The sequence below is a fragment of the Nannobrachium achirus genome, assembly GCF_963921795.1.
Source record: "Nannobrachium achirus genome assembly, chromosome: 23".
NCBI classification, from domain to species: Eukaryota; Metazoa; Chordata; class Actinopteri; order Myctophiformes; family Myctophidae; genus Nannobrachium; species Nannobrachium achirus.
The window spans coordinates 18,903,025-18,921,164 of record NC_137830.1 but is presented as its reverse complement, the minus strand read 5'-3'; the positions used below and the strand labels follow the sequence as shown (position 1 = coordinate 18,921,164).

The 18,140-nt window shown below is 42.2% G+C and overlaps 1 protein-coding gene across 1 annotated transcript in view; it reads left to right on the top strand.

Moving 5' to 3' along the window:
* Window positions 1–18,140, top strand: part of plekha5 (pleckstrin homology domain containing, family A member 5) — a gene marked incomplete at its 5' end in the record, with an annotated part of 320,140 nt that overhangs the window by 284,065 nt on the left and 17,935 nt on the right. The window contains 6 exons of the mRNA XM_080754816.1: window positions 435–518; window positions 2,386–2,505; window positions 7,543–7,596; window positions 12,651–12,734; window positions 16,350–16,418; window positions 17,437–17,517. Of these exons, the coding sequence (XP_080610942.1) occupies window positions 435–518; window positions 2,386–2,505; window positions 7,543–7,596; window positions 12,651–12,734; window positions 16,350–16,418; window positions 17,437–17,517 (492 nt within the window). The remainder of the gene's footprint in view (window positions 1–434; window positions 519–2,385; window positions 2,506–7,542; window positions 7,597–12,650; window positions 12,735–16,349; window positions 16,419–17,436; window positions 17,518–18,140) is intronic.

Below are 18,140 nucleotides of genomic sequence, written 5' to 3'. Positions count from 1 at the left end.
AATTGCTTCTACTTGTCGCAAAGGTTTTATACCAAGTGAAGGCAAAACATCGAAATAATGACGTCAACTGCACACAGAAAATGCATTTTGTTATAGTTTAAGATAGTCTTCCTTCAATGTAACACAGCTCTGTTTACACTTATTTTATTCCTATTTTTATTCAATATGGATTTGTACATACAGTACGTTGTTTTTCCTTGGCAATGTAAACCTATGTTTTCTCATGCCAACAAAGCTCCTCTGAATTTAAATTGAATTGAGAGAGTGACCGAGACAGAGAGAGAGAATATATTGAAAGTGGATTAAAAGTCTGCTTGGAACCGTACGGAATAGGTGAAATTAGAATGGAACTGAATTGAGTTCAGTTTAAATAAATCAATCAAATCCAATCAGCGTGAACTGAATGTGTTTTGTGTTCCATCTCTGCCCTGCAGTATGGCTACCCACCTGACCGCAGGTCCATGCCAACTGGCATTCCCCCACAGACAATCACCCCACAGTCACTGCAGGGCAAGACGGTAAGTGGCTCCAACAAACTCCACTCTGTTTGAATGTATAACTCTTCCGTTTTTCCGTTTTCAGTCAATTCCAATTATTTGCAGAATAGAATTTGAATATCATACAGACAACGGGAAAATTAATGAAACGATGCGACTTGGTGCCATTGTTCAGGCGCAAATAAAACATTCAGACCCCACACACACATCTCTTTCCAAATGATTATGTTAGATAATTGCTCCCTCCATTTTCTTCAGCAGTCCATTTGCTGCCGCTGTTGTTTCTTTCGGCAGCCGTTAGTCATCGGCAGCTCCCTTGTCCTCGTTCCAGTACACACCATAACGCAAATGAAATTGGCATTGCTTTTTCTGCTGTCCTACATACCGAGACCAACAACAGTTTGTTGTTTGTTGACGTGAGAAGGGTTGGGAATGCTTTAGGATTTTCAACGATTCCGATTCCTTAACGATTTCCGTTAACGATTCCTACGTATTAAAAAGAAAATAGAGATTTTTAATGAACACAAATCATACATATATTATTGCATACATTTTATCATAGTGGTTCTTAAAGTGAGGTTAAGGGACCCTCTGGATTACTTGGGGGGGTCCAAATGAATCCTTAGAGGTGTGTACAAATGGGACCAAATTTCCATTTGGTTCCATTTGTACAATTTCAGAGTTATGGTGGTCCTTGAAATAAAATAAAAAAAGGTTAGGGGACCACTAGTATTGCATTTGCATTGCAGATGTCCACATAAGCTCTGACAAGTTCCCAGAAACGGTTCCAAGTGTGATGGGGAAACGATTCCGGTTCCTCAATGTTGGATCCGGTTCCTCCTGTTCCTCTGGTTCCGGGTCCCGACCCTAGCGGTGGTGTGGTAGTGTTGATTTTGTCGACTAAAGACAATCGGAAAATGTCTGTTGACTACCTTTTTTTCACTGACGAAAACTAAATAAGAACTAGATTAAAACTAAGCTACGATGACTAATATAAGACTAAACTAAATATTATTGTCAATTTCGTCAACAAACAAGAAGTAGACTAAAATGTTAGGGAGGGACTATAGTGGAGAAGAGATCCAGCGGAAGTCGTTTTATGTTTGGTAGCACTCGAGTGCAGCGCAACGTGTTGTTGGCTTGTAGATCGCCTATTTCCAGCATGTAACCAAGTGTAAAATTAGTCATTACGACACCATCAAGGCCCGCCAAAATACATTTTAGTCGACTTAATCAACTTTAGATTTAGTCGACTGAAACTAGACTAAAACTAGAAGAAGATTTCAGATGACTTAAAACATTACTAAAACTAAATGGAGTTTTGTAGAGGGTATGCGCGTGACATCATCACACCTGGAAGTTATGCGGAAACGCCTACTGAGTGGCCAAAAAACTGAGTCAGTAGGAGTCATGAAGACCACATGAGGAGTCATGAGGAGACAGTAGGAGCGACGAGGAGTCACGCTGCTTTATGTTTTGCCACTCAGTCTAGATGAGTGGCATATCGTCGTTGTCGGGCGGAAACCTCGTATCTTCAAGTTTCAAATTTGTATGTTTTTCCGCAAAGTAAAGCCCTGCTTCATCATACAAGGCCGTCGCACAAAAGTAGTGAAAACAGACGATCGACAAGCACACAACGCCTTGCGGTGCGAGCCCTTGTGTGCTTGTGGATCGGCTGTTTTCACTAGTCTGAATCATTTTAATAATGATGAATGCAAAACGAACGGTTTTGGACATACAAGGTTTCCACCCGACAACGACGATATATATGACGCATACCCTCTATTCAAAAAGACTTTGACGAAAACCAAAATTTGCTGTCAAAAAATCAACACTTGCTGTGTGTGGTTTCGGCTCTTCTCTGTCCTGTGTGTCGCTGTGTGAGCAGCCCGAGGAGCTGACCCTCCTGCTGATTAAGCTCCGTCGGCAGCAGGCCGAGCTCAACAGCCTGCGGGAGCACACTGTAGCCCAGCTAATGACCCTGGGAATGGAGGGGCCCAACCCCAAGGTAGCATCCCATCCACACATGGCACACCCCGCAGTGGTGGAGAAAGTACATGCATTCTTTACTTAAGTAAAAGTATCAATGCTGCATTGTAGATGTGCTCTGTTGCAAGCAGAAGTCTGTTGTTCAAACTTGACCTTGAGTAAAAGTACAAAACTGTTGGTGTCAAAATGTACTTAAAGTACCAAAAGTAAAAAAGTACTCGTTGACGTTTTGTGCAAACGTTTTCAAATGTAGGCTATACAAATCTTTTGAAAATAGCAGATCTATGAGCTCACAACACGTCGCGTCGGGACGCATTGTGAGCTTGTAGATCTGCTATTTTCAAATTGCCAAAATGTATATAAGGCTGAAGTGGTTAATGTATGTTTTGTAATAATAATCAAAAATCTACAAAGTAACTAAAGGTCTGAAATAAATGTAGTGGAGTAAAAGTACAATATTTGGATTCGAGATGTAGTGGAAGTATTGGAAATTGGAATTACTCAAGTGAAGTACAAATAACTCAAAAGTGTACTTAAGTACAGTACTTAAGTAAATGTACTTGGTTACTTTACACCACTGGTGGGGGGGGAGCGGGGTGTGCTTATATGTGTCAGTGTGTGTGTGTCTTGGTTTTGTGTGCACGCCTGCTCGCGCGCACGTTTGTGTGAGTGCGTGGGTGCGTGCGCGCACGGCCACAAGCTTGTCTGGCATTTGCCGCAGGTTGATGAATGGAAGCGGATGGGTGGGCGTGCATGATGAGTGTGCTCGCTGGGAGTGTGTGTTGTGTGCGTGGGCACAGTGGTGATTAATTGCTTCGCAGTGGGTGTGCGTGGGGTGGGAGTGTGTGCGTGTGTGTGTGTGTGTGTGTGTGTGTGTGTGTGTGTGTGTGTGTGTGTGTGTGTGTGTGTGTGTGTGTGTGTGTGTGTGTGTGTGTGTGTGTGTGTGTGTGTGTGTGTGTGTGTGTGTGTGTGTGTGTGTGTGTGTGTGTGTGTACGTACGTACATGTATTACTATGCTTTTGAGGGCCAATTGTCCCCACTAGTAGAATTAGAGAAATAGTCATTGTGATTTCTTTTTGAGACCCCTGGTTCCCATAGATATTCACAGATGTGGGCTTAATATTGATGACATCAGGGATCTCCATATATGGGCATAAAAGGGATTTGGTTCCCCTGACATCACAGTGATGTGATAGCGTGAGAGTCAGCGTGATGTCAGAGCGGCAAACCCATAGACCATAAAAAAAAAAGCATACACGGACTCGATGTGCCGTTTCTCATAGTAAACTGCAAACTTTTGATTTGGTCGCAACCAATTGATCAACTCCAAGAGCAATAGCGTTAGTCTGTTTGGTGGAGAACCACCTTAAAATGTTGATGTCCTCAAAAGTATAGTAATACAAACGCTCACGTGTGTGTGCGTGCGTGCGTGCGTGCGTGTGTGTTAGGGATGGGACGATATGAAAATGTCATATCACGATTAATGTGACGTTTTACGATATTATCGCGATAATCAAAATCCATTATCCTGGGGTGGAACATTTGCCAAAAAAAAATAGCAGATCTACAAGCTCACAACGCGTCGCGTCGCGACGTGAGCTTGTAGATCTGCTATTTTTTGGCAAAGACATTTGATAGAGAGTGAAAAAAAGACATCAAGTACGTATATTACAAGTACCTTTTACCAATTTTAGAGGGTTTAAGTGGTACCGGATATGCAGCTCGGCAAATAAAAGGTGAATTGATCCCAGTGCATGACGGAGGACGACCTCACGATATGTTAAATCTCCACGATGTGATTATCGTGAGTGTTTTTTATCACGATAAACAATAATATCGCGTATCGTCTCATCCCTAGTGTGTGTGTGTGTGTGTGTGTGTGTGTGTGTGTGTGTGTGTGTGTGTGTGTGTGCGTGCGTGCGTGCGTGCATGTACCTTTGCACTACGTCCATCCCCAGCCTGAGGTGCGGCGAGCCATTCAGGAGAGCATGCATCCCAGTGGATGCACTGTGTTTGCTGCTCATCCCCGTCTCTCCCCCAGTCAGTCCCCTCCTGCACCTTGAATTAATGGTCTGAGCCCCGCGCAGCGGCGGGCTCCGCTTGTTTCTGTGTGACCCAGATGAACGAAGCAATTTATTCTAGAATCCATGCAGCGGTAAAGGAATTAAAAGATCAAATATTAGATATAGTCAGGGAATATTATCACAATACCTGTCAAAGCTGGGAATAAATTCCTCACCAAACAATTTCTTCACCAATGTGTTCGTAAAGGTGTCTAGTAACGTACCTAACAAAGATTGAAATTGAAAAGATTGATTGAAAAATGAAAATCTTTGACAGCTAGCGTAGTTTTCGTTCTCATTCACTTACTATACACTATACTACCAGTAAGACTCCCTAATCGGGAGATAAGCGACCGTAGGTCACTTATCTCCACAAATAGGGCAAAATTTTGTTTTTCCAGGATCTTCCTGATCCATGTTGATGACATGAGTGTAGACATACTGTGTAGTGATTTTCGTGATTTTAGGGCAAAATATGTAGGAGCAGTGTCCAAAAATGTGTTTTTAAAAATCGGCCTGAAGGTGGCGCTAGAAGAGGGCCATGTGAGAAATGAGGGGTGGGGTCTCCGCGTTGCCTTGGCGGACGAATATGTACCAGCCCCGGCTCTCCCGGACGCTCCTAGCCCGAGTTACGGCATTTTATGTGAGCTGCAGTGGAGGGGGTCCTCCACTGGGGGCGTCACCACTTTTGCATCCGTTCTGGAGCACCAGGAGTGGGTGGTCCCCAGGAATTCCCCGTGAGCAGCCCCGTTGGGGTGGTCATTTGGTCATTTTTGCACATTTGGTCATTTTTTACACCTGGGGATCCCCCAGGGACCTGGGGGTCCCTGAAGCTCCGGGGGTCCTTGGAGGTTGTAGTTTGGCAGGTAAGGAGTGTGTGTGCAAAATGTGGCATGGATGGGGGCAACGGTTGTGGAGATATGAGCAGGGCAAAAGTGTGACGTGTGACGTGTGACTCACTCACTCACTCACTCACTCAGGGACGGACAGCCGGTGGAGGTTTTGGTAGTAAATGCGACCTACGGTCGCAATAAAGGAAAAAAAATACTCCCAAACAATCTGCTTTAAGTGGGATGTGAGGGGTCTAACTAGGTGTTTTTAATTATTCTGAATCCATTGCATTTGTTTTGCACAAAAAAACATTCCTTGGGCTAAAAACGGACCCCCAAAATCATGGTTTAGTAGGGGTGTAACGATACATTTTAATGGCGATTCGATACATATCACGATACATGGTTGACGATACGATACATGGACGATATTGGTTCATTCATGGCGATACAATACGATTCGATTCAATGATTTAAAATCGATATAGTAACTATTTAGCAAAGACATTAAATCTGTGTGAAAGGGGTGGATAGTGCAGGTTTTTAAGGGAAACATGTATTATTATGGACTAGCCCTTACCCGTTCAAAGATATGAGCTCCGAAATGATGTGCAGTGTGTGGGTTATGGGGTGTGCACTGTGCACACAGTATATGAGGGATGGAAAGTAACTTTAACTGGTGCTTGCATGATAATATGTAGGAGCATCAATGTAAGAAATACCTGTTTTGTTTAATGGCTACAGAGATACAGATACTGTGTTATTAAATTATGTTTGATATAAATAAGTAAACAGTGATTATCTGCCAAATACATGAACATTGTATATTGACAAACCTGCACCTTGACATGAACCCAGAGATTACACACATTTATCGATAGACCAGTGTAATTATATGGAAAGGAAAAGTAATTAAACCCCTCGTTAAATAAAATGCACAGGTAGGTAGTAACGATACAATCGATTCTTTGCACTGCCGATTCGATACGATACAAAATAAAACAATACGATTCGATTTTAGCTGTTTTCATTTCGATATACTTCGATTTTTTAGGTTAAAAACGATATTTCGATACAGTTACTATATTGTTACACCCCTATGGTTTAGTGATCATCACTTTGTCGGGTCCATTTTTAGCCCAAGGAATGTTTTTCGTGCAAAACAAATGTTTGCAATGGATTCAGAATAATTAAAAACACCTAGTTAGACCCCTCCACTTAAAGCAGTTTTTTGGGAGTCATTTTGTCCTAGTATAGTGTGTAGTAAGTGAATGAGACCGAAAACTACCCTAGCTGTCAAAGATTTTCATAGGGATGTTGAATTTCAATCTTTGTTAGATACGTTACTAGACACCTTTACGAACACATTGGTGAAGAAATCGTTTCGTAAGGAATTTATTCACAGGTTTTATTAATATTCCCTGACTAATAATATTGCATGACGCATTGCCGGTTTGCAAATAATATTTGTGTGGCATTCAGGGTTCCAGTATGATTATTGTGCAGCTTTTTTGGTGCAGTATTGCATGAGTGTCACATTGCTCGCTTGCTGCCTACCCAATCCATGTAACGTTTTTTGGGGGGTTTGCTTTCAAGAGGGATGGAGGTTACAGTATGTGGTTTGGTGTGTGGAACCTTAACCTTAATGCCATGTTATGATTTTGCATGAGGCGTACATGGGCTAGTTCTCCTTGAGTTGGTGTGATTAAATATTTGACATTTTGGAGACATAATTAGCAAGTAATTAATCGAGTTATGCACCTGTGTGCATGGTGTTGTTGCCTCCCTTTATCCTTCGACCTCACACTCTTTCACTTTAACCCTTTTTCCTCTCCCTTTCTCCTCTCTTAACCACTTAAGCCCTATTTTATACTTTAAAATAAAACAAACAAACAAAGCGAAATTGGATAACCTGCAAGCTCACAGTGACTTCTTGAAGCGACCTGCTGTGAGCTTGTAGGTCGTCTATTTTCTGTCGTCTATCGTTGGACAACTTTCACTTAAATAACGACATGCCGAAAATAGGGGCACCAGTGTTAAAGTGGTTAGACTCTACCCTCCTCACTGACTTCCCTTTCTACTCTGTGTCGTTTCTGCGTTTCTGTCTTTCACCCCTTCCACATTTCTGACATGTTCTCTTCTTCCTCTGTGCGCCTCCTGTAGACTGAGGTTCTCTCACATCACCTCCAGAGGAACCTTGTTTACCTGGACAGCCAGGTGAGACTCTCTCTAAACTCTTCTTGTCTGTTTGCATCCCTAGAACTCAGAGGTTCCCTAACCCTTTTCTGGATCACGGCCCACTTGGAAATAGGAACAGTGTTTTTTGTTTTGTTTTTTTATTTCCCAGAAGTAATGTTTCTAGAACTACCCGTAATTGCCGGACTATTATTTCCCATGTTTTGAACCCTGCGGCTTATACAACGGTGCGGCTTATATAGAGATTTTTACCAGTTAGTTAGTTTTATAATGGTCATTAACAAGGATTTATATATAGATTTTTACAGCTAACGGCCACCAGGAGCACTCTAGCGGGAAGCAGGAAGGACACCTGCGGCTTATAGTCAGGTGCGGCTTATATGTAAACATTTGGTTTTTGTTCTAAATTTTGCTGGTGCGGCTTATATTCAGGTGCGGCTTATAGTCCAGCAATTACGGTAATCGTTCTAGCATACAGAGAAAGATATCCCACTGTGTTTGTTGTCGCCTGTTGTTTCGTTACTGAGGACTATGACCAAATGTCATCCGATGATTTGTTTATCGGTCCTGCGGTCCAGTGAAAAGTGGCAATTTTACTTTCATTGATTCGTCCGCTACTGCTGTATCAGCCATGGACGGGGCTGATAACCGTTATCAACCCTTGGGCTGATATGCGTTATCACCCTCACGCAGTACAAATAAAGGCTGGGTATGTTGATTAAATCATGTATGTGAGCCTGTAAGCAGAGATGCAAACTGATATCCACAATGTGCTGTGTGATAGAGCATTGAACCTGAAGCTCTTCTGTGAATCCTCTGCACAGTATGTAACGCAATGAAAGCTGAACAGCCGCCGTCTCAGATCCAATGGCAAAAGCGGGGCTGTTTCGAAGGGATTTTACATGTACCACTACCAGCTAGATCACACAGCAGGTCTGTCCATAACCCTCGCCCCACCAAAAAAATGAAAAGATGAGAAACAATCATAGTAATATACCTAAAATAAAATGCAGCACTGAGAGAGGTCTGGGACTTTTCCATCTCGCTGGATTCAGTGTTTAACCCATTTAGGCCTAGAATTATTGAATGCTTTAACCAGTGAAAAATAGCAGATATACATGCTCACAAGGCTCATCTTTTCACACACCCCGCTAAGCCCTGGTGGAGAGCTGGGCTCAGCCACTTTATCTGGCTCAATAGCCATGGCCACCGGCCACTGGCAGATACTTTGTGTTTATAGCACTTGCCTGGGGAGCTGCCTCAAACCCTGAATACCCTGTCAGCACCATGTGAGTTCTGTTGAATAGCCTCTTTCTTATCTGGGTGAAATGTGGCATTTCAAGAGGCAGTTTACATACCAAACACGGTGTCGTCGTCATCGTCGTCCCCCCACCCCCCAAGAAATTGAAAGTAGTTCTGCAGTTTAAACACTGAATCCAGGGAGATGGAAAAGTCCCAGACCTCTCTCAGTGCTGCATTTTATTTTAGGTATATTACTATGATTGTTTCTCATCTTTTCATGGTTATTTCCATTTCGGAAAACGTACAGTCATTACGCTTTACTTCTCCTCTACTGGGGCTCTCTCCAGTCATTAGGTTGTTCTAGTCTCGACTTCTCTCGTGCTTCGCCTACAGTCTCTGGTTTGACAGAAATGCATTCAGATTTACACTCGTTTTAGCCTGCAGTGGAGCAGAGTCTGGCCTAATTGTGCAATGCCATTATGTAAAGATGGTTGAGTCTGCATTTCTAATGGGTTTTGCGGCTCTATCCCGGTCTCTATCTTTATTCGCTTATGCATAGTTAAATGAAAGCTATAGTATGAAATAAATGAACTGCATACTGTACGATTCATTTATGCATGCTGTTGTGAGTGATAAACACAAATGGCCGGGTTTCCCAAAGCGATTTTAGCCCTTCGTAGCTCACGCATGGTCGTAGAGAACAAGCCCCGACCGTCATGTTCCGTGTTTCCATGGGTTCGGGCAGAGCGACTTATTTAGCCCCCTACAACAACTACACCAACATTCAGATTTCACAAAGTGCATAATAAAGTCTCTCTCCTGTCTAAATACGGTACGGCATTCTATAATTACCTGTATCCTCCATGTTCTTTAATAAGAAGCCTTTTTATCCGATCACTTTCTGTTTTCCCATGTATATCCTGGCGTTCCCCATGCGCACCAACCCCATTGAGATAAACAGACAGCGATCGGATAAAAAGACGTATTTAGACAGGCGTGTGACTTTATTAAGCACTTTGTTTGTGAAATCTGAATGTTGGTGTAGTTGTAAGGGGCTAAATAAGTCACTCTGCCCGAACCCATGTAAACACGGGAATATGACGGTCGGGGCTTGGTCTCTACGACCATGCATGAGCTGAGAGGGGCTAAAATTGCTTTGGGAAACACGGACAATGTCTCTTAAAGCGAGGAGTCCCGCTGATCTAACGAGGAGTCACACTACTAACCAGCCTTATTACTGTCAGATCCTTGTATAATTATTACACAGGGCCAACATACCGCTGATACCAGGTGAACGTGACACTGAATGAATGAAGTTAATCTTATAAATTTACACTAAAGCTGTATTATTATTATTTTATTTATTTATACATTTTTTGTTTAGTTTTTGAATGAAATGTTATTACCTGTATGGTAGATTATGTTAACACAATATAACCTATATACAATTTGGGTGTTTGTATTTCAAACTTAAATTTCTCCCCAGAGCAAGCAGGCAGGCTCTATTAGCTCTATGGTTTAAAAAAAGAATGTCAGCACTTGTGGGGGTTCAAATCCAGGGTAGAACAGGAAAGTCACAGAGGATAGCTTTACATTTATTAATGATATTTGTGCATAGCTGAGCTGGATGCGGCGGAGGTTCCGTCCCGCTGTTGTTAGAACCTGCTGCTCTGATTCAGCGTAACAGCAGAACTTCATCATGTGCAGAGGGGCAGAAGGTTTCGCGGAGGATAAATCCGTTTTGACGGTGTGCACAGCAAGGCACAGCAACTGGTTCAGACCGGTGATGTGATGGCTGGCATCAGCAGACTCTTTCCTTCTACCCCCAGGCCCCAACTTGGGATTGACACTAATGCTAGCGATACGACAAGTTGTGCATTCTCCTGCCGGGTTCCTGTTAAAAATGGGTGGCATCATCCGTCGTGGCCTGCGGTAATTGCAAGCAAATAAGACCGCTCAATGGCTTACCGAGGTGTGTACTATATACCCTAATCCTAGCAGGCATCTAAATGGGCTCTTTATTTTTGGAGGTTAGAATTCCATGCATTATTCAGTATGGATGTATGGCTGAGAAAGGGACAGGTTAAGCTAAGTTCATGCGACCATGCCACTACTCAGCTTATAGGTCTGTTCTTGTCGGCAAGTGACACGAATTTCAACGTCTACTCTGGCTTTTGTGTGGACCTGTGTTCTCAGTGAGTCTGAACAGGTTCAAATGGAGTTTAATGGGTTTGTATAAGTGGGATGTGTCTGATGAAATGAATACCTAAATATTGAATCAAGCTACTTTAAAGCTATACTGTGTAAGTTGCTCAACTAGTGGTCAGTAGCAGTAGAGCAAACCGCGGTTGCGTCTGCTTTTTTCGGCCGTTTTTCGCCGCGGACCGGGCATTCAGACCACCGCGTCCGCCTCGCCTCGCCGAGACCTATCCATAGAGGTCTTTCGTGTCCCTCTACGAGCCTCGGTTGGGGAGTTACATGCTAGACTCCTAGCCCAGTGTAAACACTGCAGTGTACTTCCTGCTCAGCAGTGTATGATCTGGGCTTTGATTGGCCGGTAGGGAGACACGTGTACAGAATGATGCATATGACGTAATTTTGCCGGGAAAAACAGCCCCGGTCACGGCCACCAGGGCTCAGTAGAACACATATAAAGAAAAGGCTTTGGGAGCTGAAATTAACAGAGTGGGGGTTCTAAAACTTTAGCGATTTAATAGTTAGGACAATTTTAAGATATGTTTTATAAAAAAAGTTACATAGTATAACTTTAAAACTGCCTGGGGTACACACAAAAGCCTGAGTAGGCATTAAAATGACCCCAGAAGTGTTTTAAAGTGACTGTCCAAACATGTTTAGAAGAAAGAGGATGGTTTAGTGGATTTTATTTTATTGATTAATATTTTACCTTTTCTTTTTAATCCCAAATACTTGGTCTAGGAATTGATTATTACAAAGTGAATTGATAAGGACGGGTATTTATTTATTTATTTTTGGCAGAACGTAGCTCAGTCATGCAGAGCTTTGGCAGCTTGAACAATATATTCCGTTCTCGCGGTTAACTGTCGGATATTGCCGTTCCTTTTATCAACAGAACCATCTGTCATTTTGACAATAGGAGCACCATTATCAAGATTGATTCTCCGTAGAGGGGAGTCCCTTCCTTGATATACTGTATTTAAAGTTAACATTTCAGTAGACATTTTGACATCAGTGGACCTAAATGCTGACTTGGAGTTTTCCCTTGGTGTTTTTTTTCGTGACGGATGAGTTCGGTAATCACTATTAATAGCATTCATTATAATTGGAACAGAGATGGATTGCTGTTATTCGAGACCCTGTCGAAAGGGATTAAAAATAGCTTTACATGTGTGTTTACAAAAAATGCACAAAAGAAACATAAGCAGAGGACAAATCCTCAGTATTAATGTATCCATTCGTAACCATTTGTAAGAGTCTGAGTTAAATTAAAGGAGCAGTTCGCCCATTTTCAACCTTATCTTGAATCTTCATTTGTGTAATTGGTCCACACACTAATGCTCATTATAAGATGGTACAATTTCTGTCTATACTACTCACTCTGTGTTTCACACCGGCCTACAAGATAACAGGCTATCGGTTCAATTATCATCCCTGCTCCCTCGCCTTGTCATCAATGGCATGCAGGTTATCGAACCACTTGGACCCCAGCATCCGTATTCTGGCGAAAGCTTTAGCTGAAAATAGCCGACGTACAAGCTTGTAGATCGGCTCAACAAAGTATGGGGTTGAAGTAGGTAGCGCTCTCTACTGTGTTACCATAGCTCTGTGTCCTCTTTTCCTTGGCGCTCTGCTAGACGAAGGAGAATGAACCCCTAATCTTCATGATCCACACTATGATCGAGAACTCGGCGCCACGGCCGCAACTCTACCACCAGCAAGTAAGGTCCAGTTCCAGGACAGGACTTGGCATCAGCATGGGCATGGGCAGGGGCATGGGCAGGGGGCAGGGTGGGCTCCTATCAGCTTCACAACAGCCTGTTCAGGAAACACCTTGACCTGATCACTTTGATTAATATCTTTGAGCTGAAGATAATTTTTTTAATCAAAATGTCTGAATTGGAGAGTTTTGTTACAAAATGAGCTGTCCAGGGTTTAACCTCTTATAACCTGGCATATAAACATAGTCATTTATTTATTTTGCTGTGCAACACCGTTGTACGAAAAAGTATATTGTCGTTGTCGGGTGAAAACCTTGTGTGTCCAAAACCGTTTGTTTTGCATTTATCATTTTAAAATTGATTTAAACTAGTGAACACAGCCGATCTACAAGCACACAACGCCTCGCACCGTGAGGCGTTGTGTGCTTGTAGACCTGCTGTTTTCACTACTTTTGTGCAACAGCCTTGTATGATGAAGCAGGGCTTTACTTTGCGAAAGAACATACAAATTTGAAACTTGGATATACGAGGTTTCCAGCCGACAAAGACGATATATCAGGCTTAAGTGGTTAAAACAACCACATTTATATCTATATACAGATATTGAGGAGAATTACAAAATCAAAGTACAAAGTTATAAGGCAAAACATTTAGAGATTCGGAATAATGGAACTAATGATAACGATGGCATTTTGGAACAAATGAACTCTTGTGTTGTGTCTAGTTTTATCACACTGGGTTGACTGCAGTGAAGCTGAATCAAGCCTGTCCCCAGTCCTGGGGTGTCTATCTGCCCCCCACCACCCCATCGTCCTGTCCCCTACCACCACTGTGCCCCTCTCATCATCAACACCTCTTGTTTCAAACCACCGGGGGTGCAATCAGCCACTTCCCCCGGTGCCATCACAACATGGTTTTAACGTGTTTTCTTTTGCGGTGGTGGAAAAAGTACTCAGGTTATGTTTTAGTTTTTTTACATGAGTAGAAGTGGAGTAAAAGGCCTGTGTTCTAAATATTACTTGAGTAAAGGGTTAGTAAATTTACTGTACTCACATTTTTCAAAATGTGTCAAACCTTGAAAGTAGAAGATATACAAGACGCGACACATTGTCAGCATGTAGATCGTCTGTCTACTTTTGAATATCTGAAGTATAAAATATAGGGCTTACGTGGTTAATGTATGTTTTAATAATCTCAATCTGTAAATAGTCGAGGGATATCTTTAGAAATAGTAGAAAACAGCCCATAAAATGATGGTTTAGTGATGAGTCATCACTTTTCACGGTGGTATGGGGGTCCATTTCTAGCCCAAGGAATGTTTTTGGTGCAAAACAAATGCTTGCAATGGATTCAGAATAATTAATTAACACCTAGTTAGACCCCTCACATCCCACTTAAAGCATATTATTTGGGAGTGATTTTTTCCCCTATAGACAGTATAGTGTATAGTGAGTGAATGAGACCCAGAATTACCCTAGCTGTCAAAGATTTTCCTAGGGAAACTGAATTTCAGTCTTTGTGAGATGTGTTACTAGACACCTTTACAAACACATTGGTGAAGAAATGTTTTGGTAAGGAATTTATTCCAGGACTTTTTAAGATATCCCCCGACTAAAAGTAACTCGTAACTAAAAGTATCTCAAATTGTAGTTAAGCAATTGTACTTGAGTACAACATACTCAGTTACTTTCCACCACTGTTCATTTGCCTTGTCGTTATTGTAGAACTTGTTGTTTTTGTATGGTTACATTGCATTCCATTGCTTCCTGTCGGAAGTGACCTGAAATGTGCATGACTTGGGCATACTGCCTTGATTATCTCCCATCATCGTCACTTGTCACGTTGGTGCTGCTTTTTGTTGGGTTTTACACTATGCCATGTACAGTACATGGTACAATCTCCACTATTTATTTTAAAGCAGGGGTCTTCAACAGGGTTTCCGGGACCCCTAGGGGGTCCTCAGAGTTACTACAGGGGGGCCACCAAATCTTTGTGATAGGATCATTCTTTTAAATGAACAACTTGAACCCTCGCATCCCTATTCTGAGGAGAACTTTAGCCAAAAATAGCAGATCTACAAGCTCGCGCTGCGAGGCGTTGAGAGCTTGTAGGTCTGCTATGCTCTGCAAATAGGTTTGGTGTAGAGGTCAAAAAGAGCAGACCAAGTACAGAGTGAAAGGTCAAGTTAACTAAACACATATCCAACATAGACTGATGACAGTGCTGTCAAACAAGTCTATGAATCTATCTTTGAAATCGATGAAAATCTGCATCACAACATTTACATAGCCTTCCCTAACACAGGCTGACTTTGGTCTAGAGGGGGTGGATCCACCGGCTGAAAACAGCCGGTGGATCCTATTGGTTCACGATCTGTGCCATGGCCCGCCTCCCACTTCCTATGCCAGAAATTGCAGCAGGTTACCCCAGGCTTTTATTTTTCTTCCTATCGCCAAAATAAAAGCCTGGGTTTCCGAGGTTACACATTTACACAATATGTAGAGGGGGTCCCTGCTTCATCTCTCTCTCAGCTAAGGGGTCCTTGGCCTGAAAACATTGAAGACCCCTTTTTTTAAAGCAAAATGACACTTTGGTAGGTTGTTTAGGTAGATAGCCTACCTTATTGCCAATAAGTAACTTTGAGTAGAACTTGCTATTCTGAAAGTCTCATCGTTGACTTAACAAGTGTCATTTTGTTGTAACTGTGAGAGTTTATACGCTCTCAGTGTTACATCCGGATAAACGATAAACACTGAGGAGTTTTGTCCTGTTGGATGTAAATAGTTTACATCAGCCCAGTAAATGCACTTTGTCCTTCTCTGGTTGTCTTGTTGTTAGACAGTCTGTCTGCCCTTTCACTGTGATATGCGTTCATTAAAAAGAAAATCGTAGGAATCTGTCTTTTTTATTTAAGGTTCCACTACATTGGCAGTTTTGAGAGCTCATCGTATTCCCGGAACGTAACCTAATCACAATGAGTGTAAAACAACTCGACTGGGGGGAATTGTCCTACAGCTGTGAGGATTTTATCAGCTCTTAATAACCAGACACATTTTGTAATTCAGATGTCAAAACAGGTATGAGAGAGAGAGAGAGAGAGAGAGAGAGAGAGAGAAAGAGAGAGAGAGAGAGAGAGAGAGAGAGAGAGAGAGAGACTGTGCACAGACTGTGGAGGCACAGTCTGTTAAGGTGGAGAGGAGAAGAGAGGAGGGGAGGTAGAAAGTAAGACTATTACTAAGGAAGAGACTCTGAAGGGTGAAGAAGGTCATTAGTCATTCTGAATACACACATTTTAACACAATAACGAGGCAGGAAAATATGTATAACTTGAAATTATTGCCTTTTTTTTTCTTTCTGGAAGAGATTAGTTTTGTCTTCCAAGGAGCCTAGTGTATGTCTTCCCCTCCTAAAATCACACGTGCGGCATGTCTTGTGGTCCCCATCATCCCCTCAGATTGCCTACTTTTGAAAGTGACGGCGCTCAAGTGCGATAACGCCCATGTCAGACCATTCCATTATTATCCATCCTGTGCACTCAGTGAATTAACGGCACATGTTGTGTTGTTTTGTCGCCCCCTGCTGTTCAATATGTGATGGTGTCCGTGTGTCTTTCAGATCAGCCCAGAGGACTACAGGGACGGCTCCTCATCCTTCCCCCCGCGCACAGAGGAGGTCGACATAGATGTAAGCCACACCTCCGCTTTGTCCCCTCCTGCAATTAGCCCTATTCACGGCCCGCCCACTCAGCATCCCCCTGGTGCTGAAGTCACGTTTTGAAGGGTAAAACCCTGCTAAAAGCCCATAGAGTTAACACAGAAATCGCAAATTTAATGCAATTTCCGAATAGTAAAGTATAAAATACGGCTAGCATGATCAAGAACACAAGATAGTAAAAGGCACAAAGCATTATAAGTTACTTTACCGTTCGAAATAATGATTTGTTGGCTTTAAGTCCAGCTATTTCTGTTATAGTTTCCCCTTCTAAACTGACGTCAGCACCAGGAAGTTGCTGAGAAATTTGCTGAGTGGGCGGTCCGTGAATAGGGCTAATCAAACTGATGTTTAGCCACTTGAATGCCTGTATTCTTTGCTCTATGACGAAAAGCAGAAACAGCCGAAAAAGCATCTAATAAAAGCTTATAACGCGATGCGAGCGTTGTGAGCTTGTAGGTCAGCTATTTTCACTTTTTGAAAAAAAGGAGCGATTCGAGCGCTGAAAAAAGTAAAAGAGGAGAGGGTGTGCGTAAAATAAAGGTACTTTATTAATTAGAAAAAGGTTAAAAAGCCGACATGTTTCAACCCACTGGTCTTCATCGGGGCATGAATAAAGTACCTTGATTTTACGCCCGCCCTCTCCTCTTTTACTTTTTTGAGTGCTTGGATCACTCCTCTTTTCAAGTTTTAGTCCCATTGTTACTAGAAGCACCAACCTTATGCTTTTTAACTCAACTTGTAACTCCTCCACTGAGCACCTAGTTATTCTCTCTTTTCGCCTTATTTTCCCTATTTTTTGTAATTGAAAATACAAATAAAAATTTATTTTTTTATTTTGTTATTCTTTCGACAAGTTTGCCATGGGGTTAGGGTTGCCATATAATGCCATGACCAAAATAGGGGATGCTAGTTTGACCTTGAAAGTAGTTCATTCATGATCAATAAATGTGTGCGTGTGTGTGTGTGCGTGTGCGTGCGTGCATTTCAGACCAAGCTGAGCAGACTGTGTGAGCAGGACAAGGCAGTGAGGATGCAGGAAGAGAAACTCCAGCAGCTGCACAGAGAGAAGGTACAGGCTGCTCCAACCCACTGGTAGATGGAAGAATTACTCAGGTGTTTTACTTAAGTAAAAGTATCAATACTCATTGGTGGCTGGTGATTTGTCCTCCAGGGGGAGCGCTATAAAAAGGAAACACACACACACACACACACACACACACACACACACACACACACACACACACACACACACACACACACACACACACACACACACACACACACACACACCAAATAGAATCACTCAAAAGGAAAATGTCCTTAGTTCACTGTGCCATTTGCATGAGGGCGTTTTTTACTTCTTGTGAATGATTCAAATGCGTCTCTTAAATTGGTTAATGAAGATGCAACTTAACGAAAATTCTCCTTGACTTTGGCTGAAGTGATTAATGTATGTTATGTAATAATAATCTAAATCTACAAAGTAACCAATAACTCAAGTTTTCATATACTTGTATCGGAGTAAAAGTACAATATTTTCCACTGAGAACGTAAAAAATAGGCTACCTCAAAATTGAACTTTACAATACATGTAAATGTATTTACACTTAGTCCACTGGTCCTCTACCTCTACCTCTCCCTTTCCCTCTCTCTCTCTCTCTCTCTCTCTCTCTCTCTCTCTCTCTCTCTCTC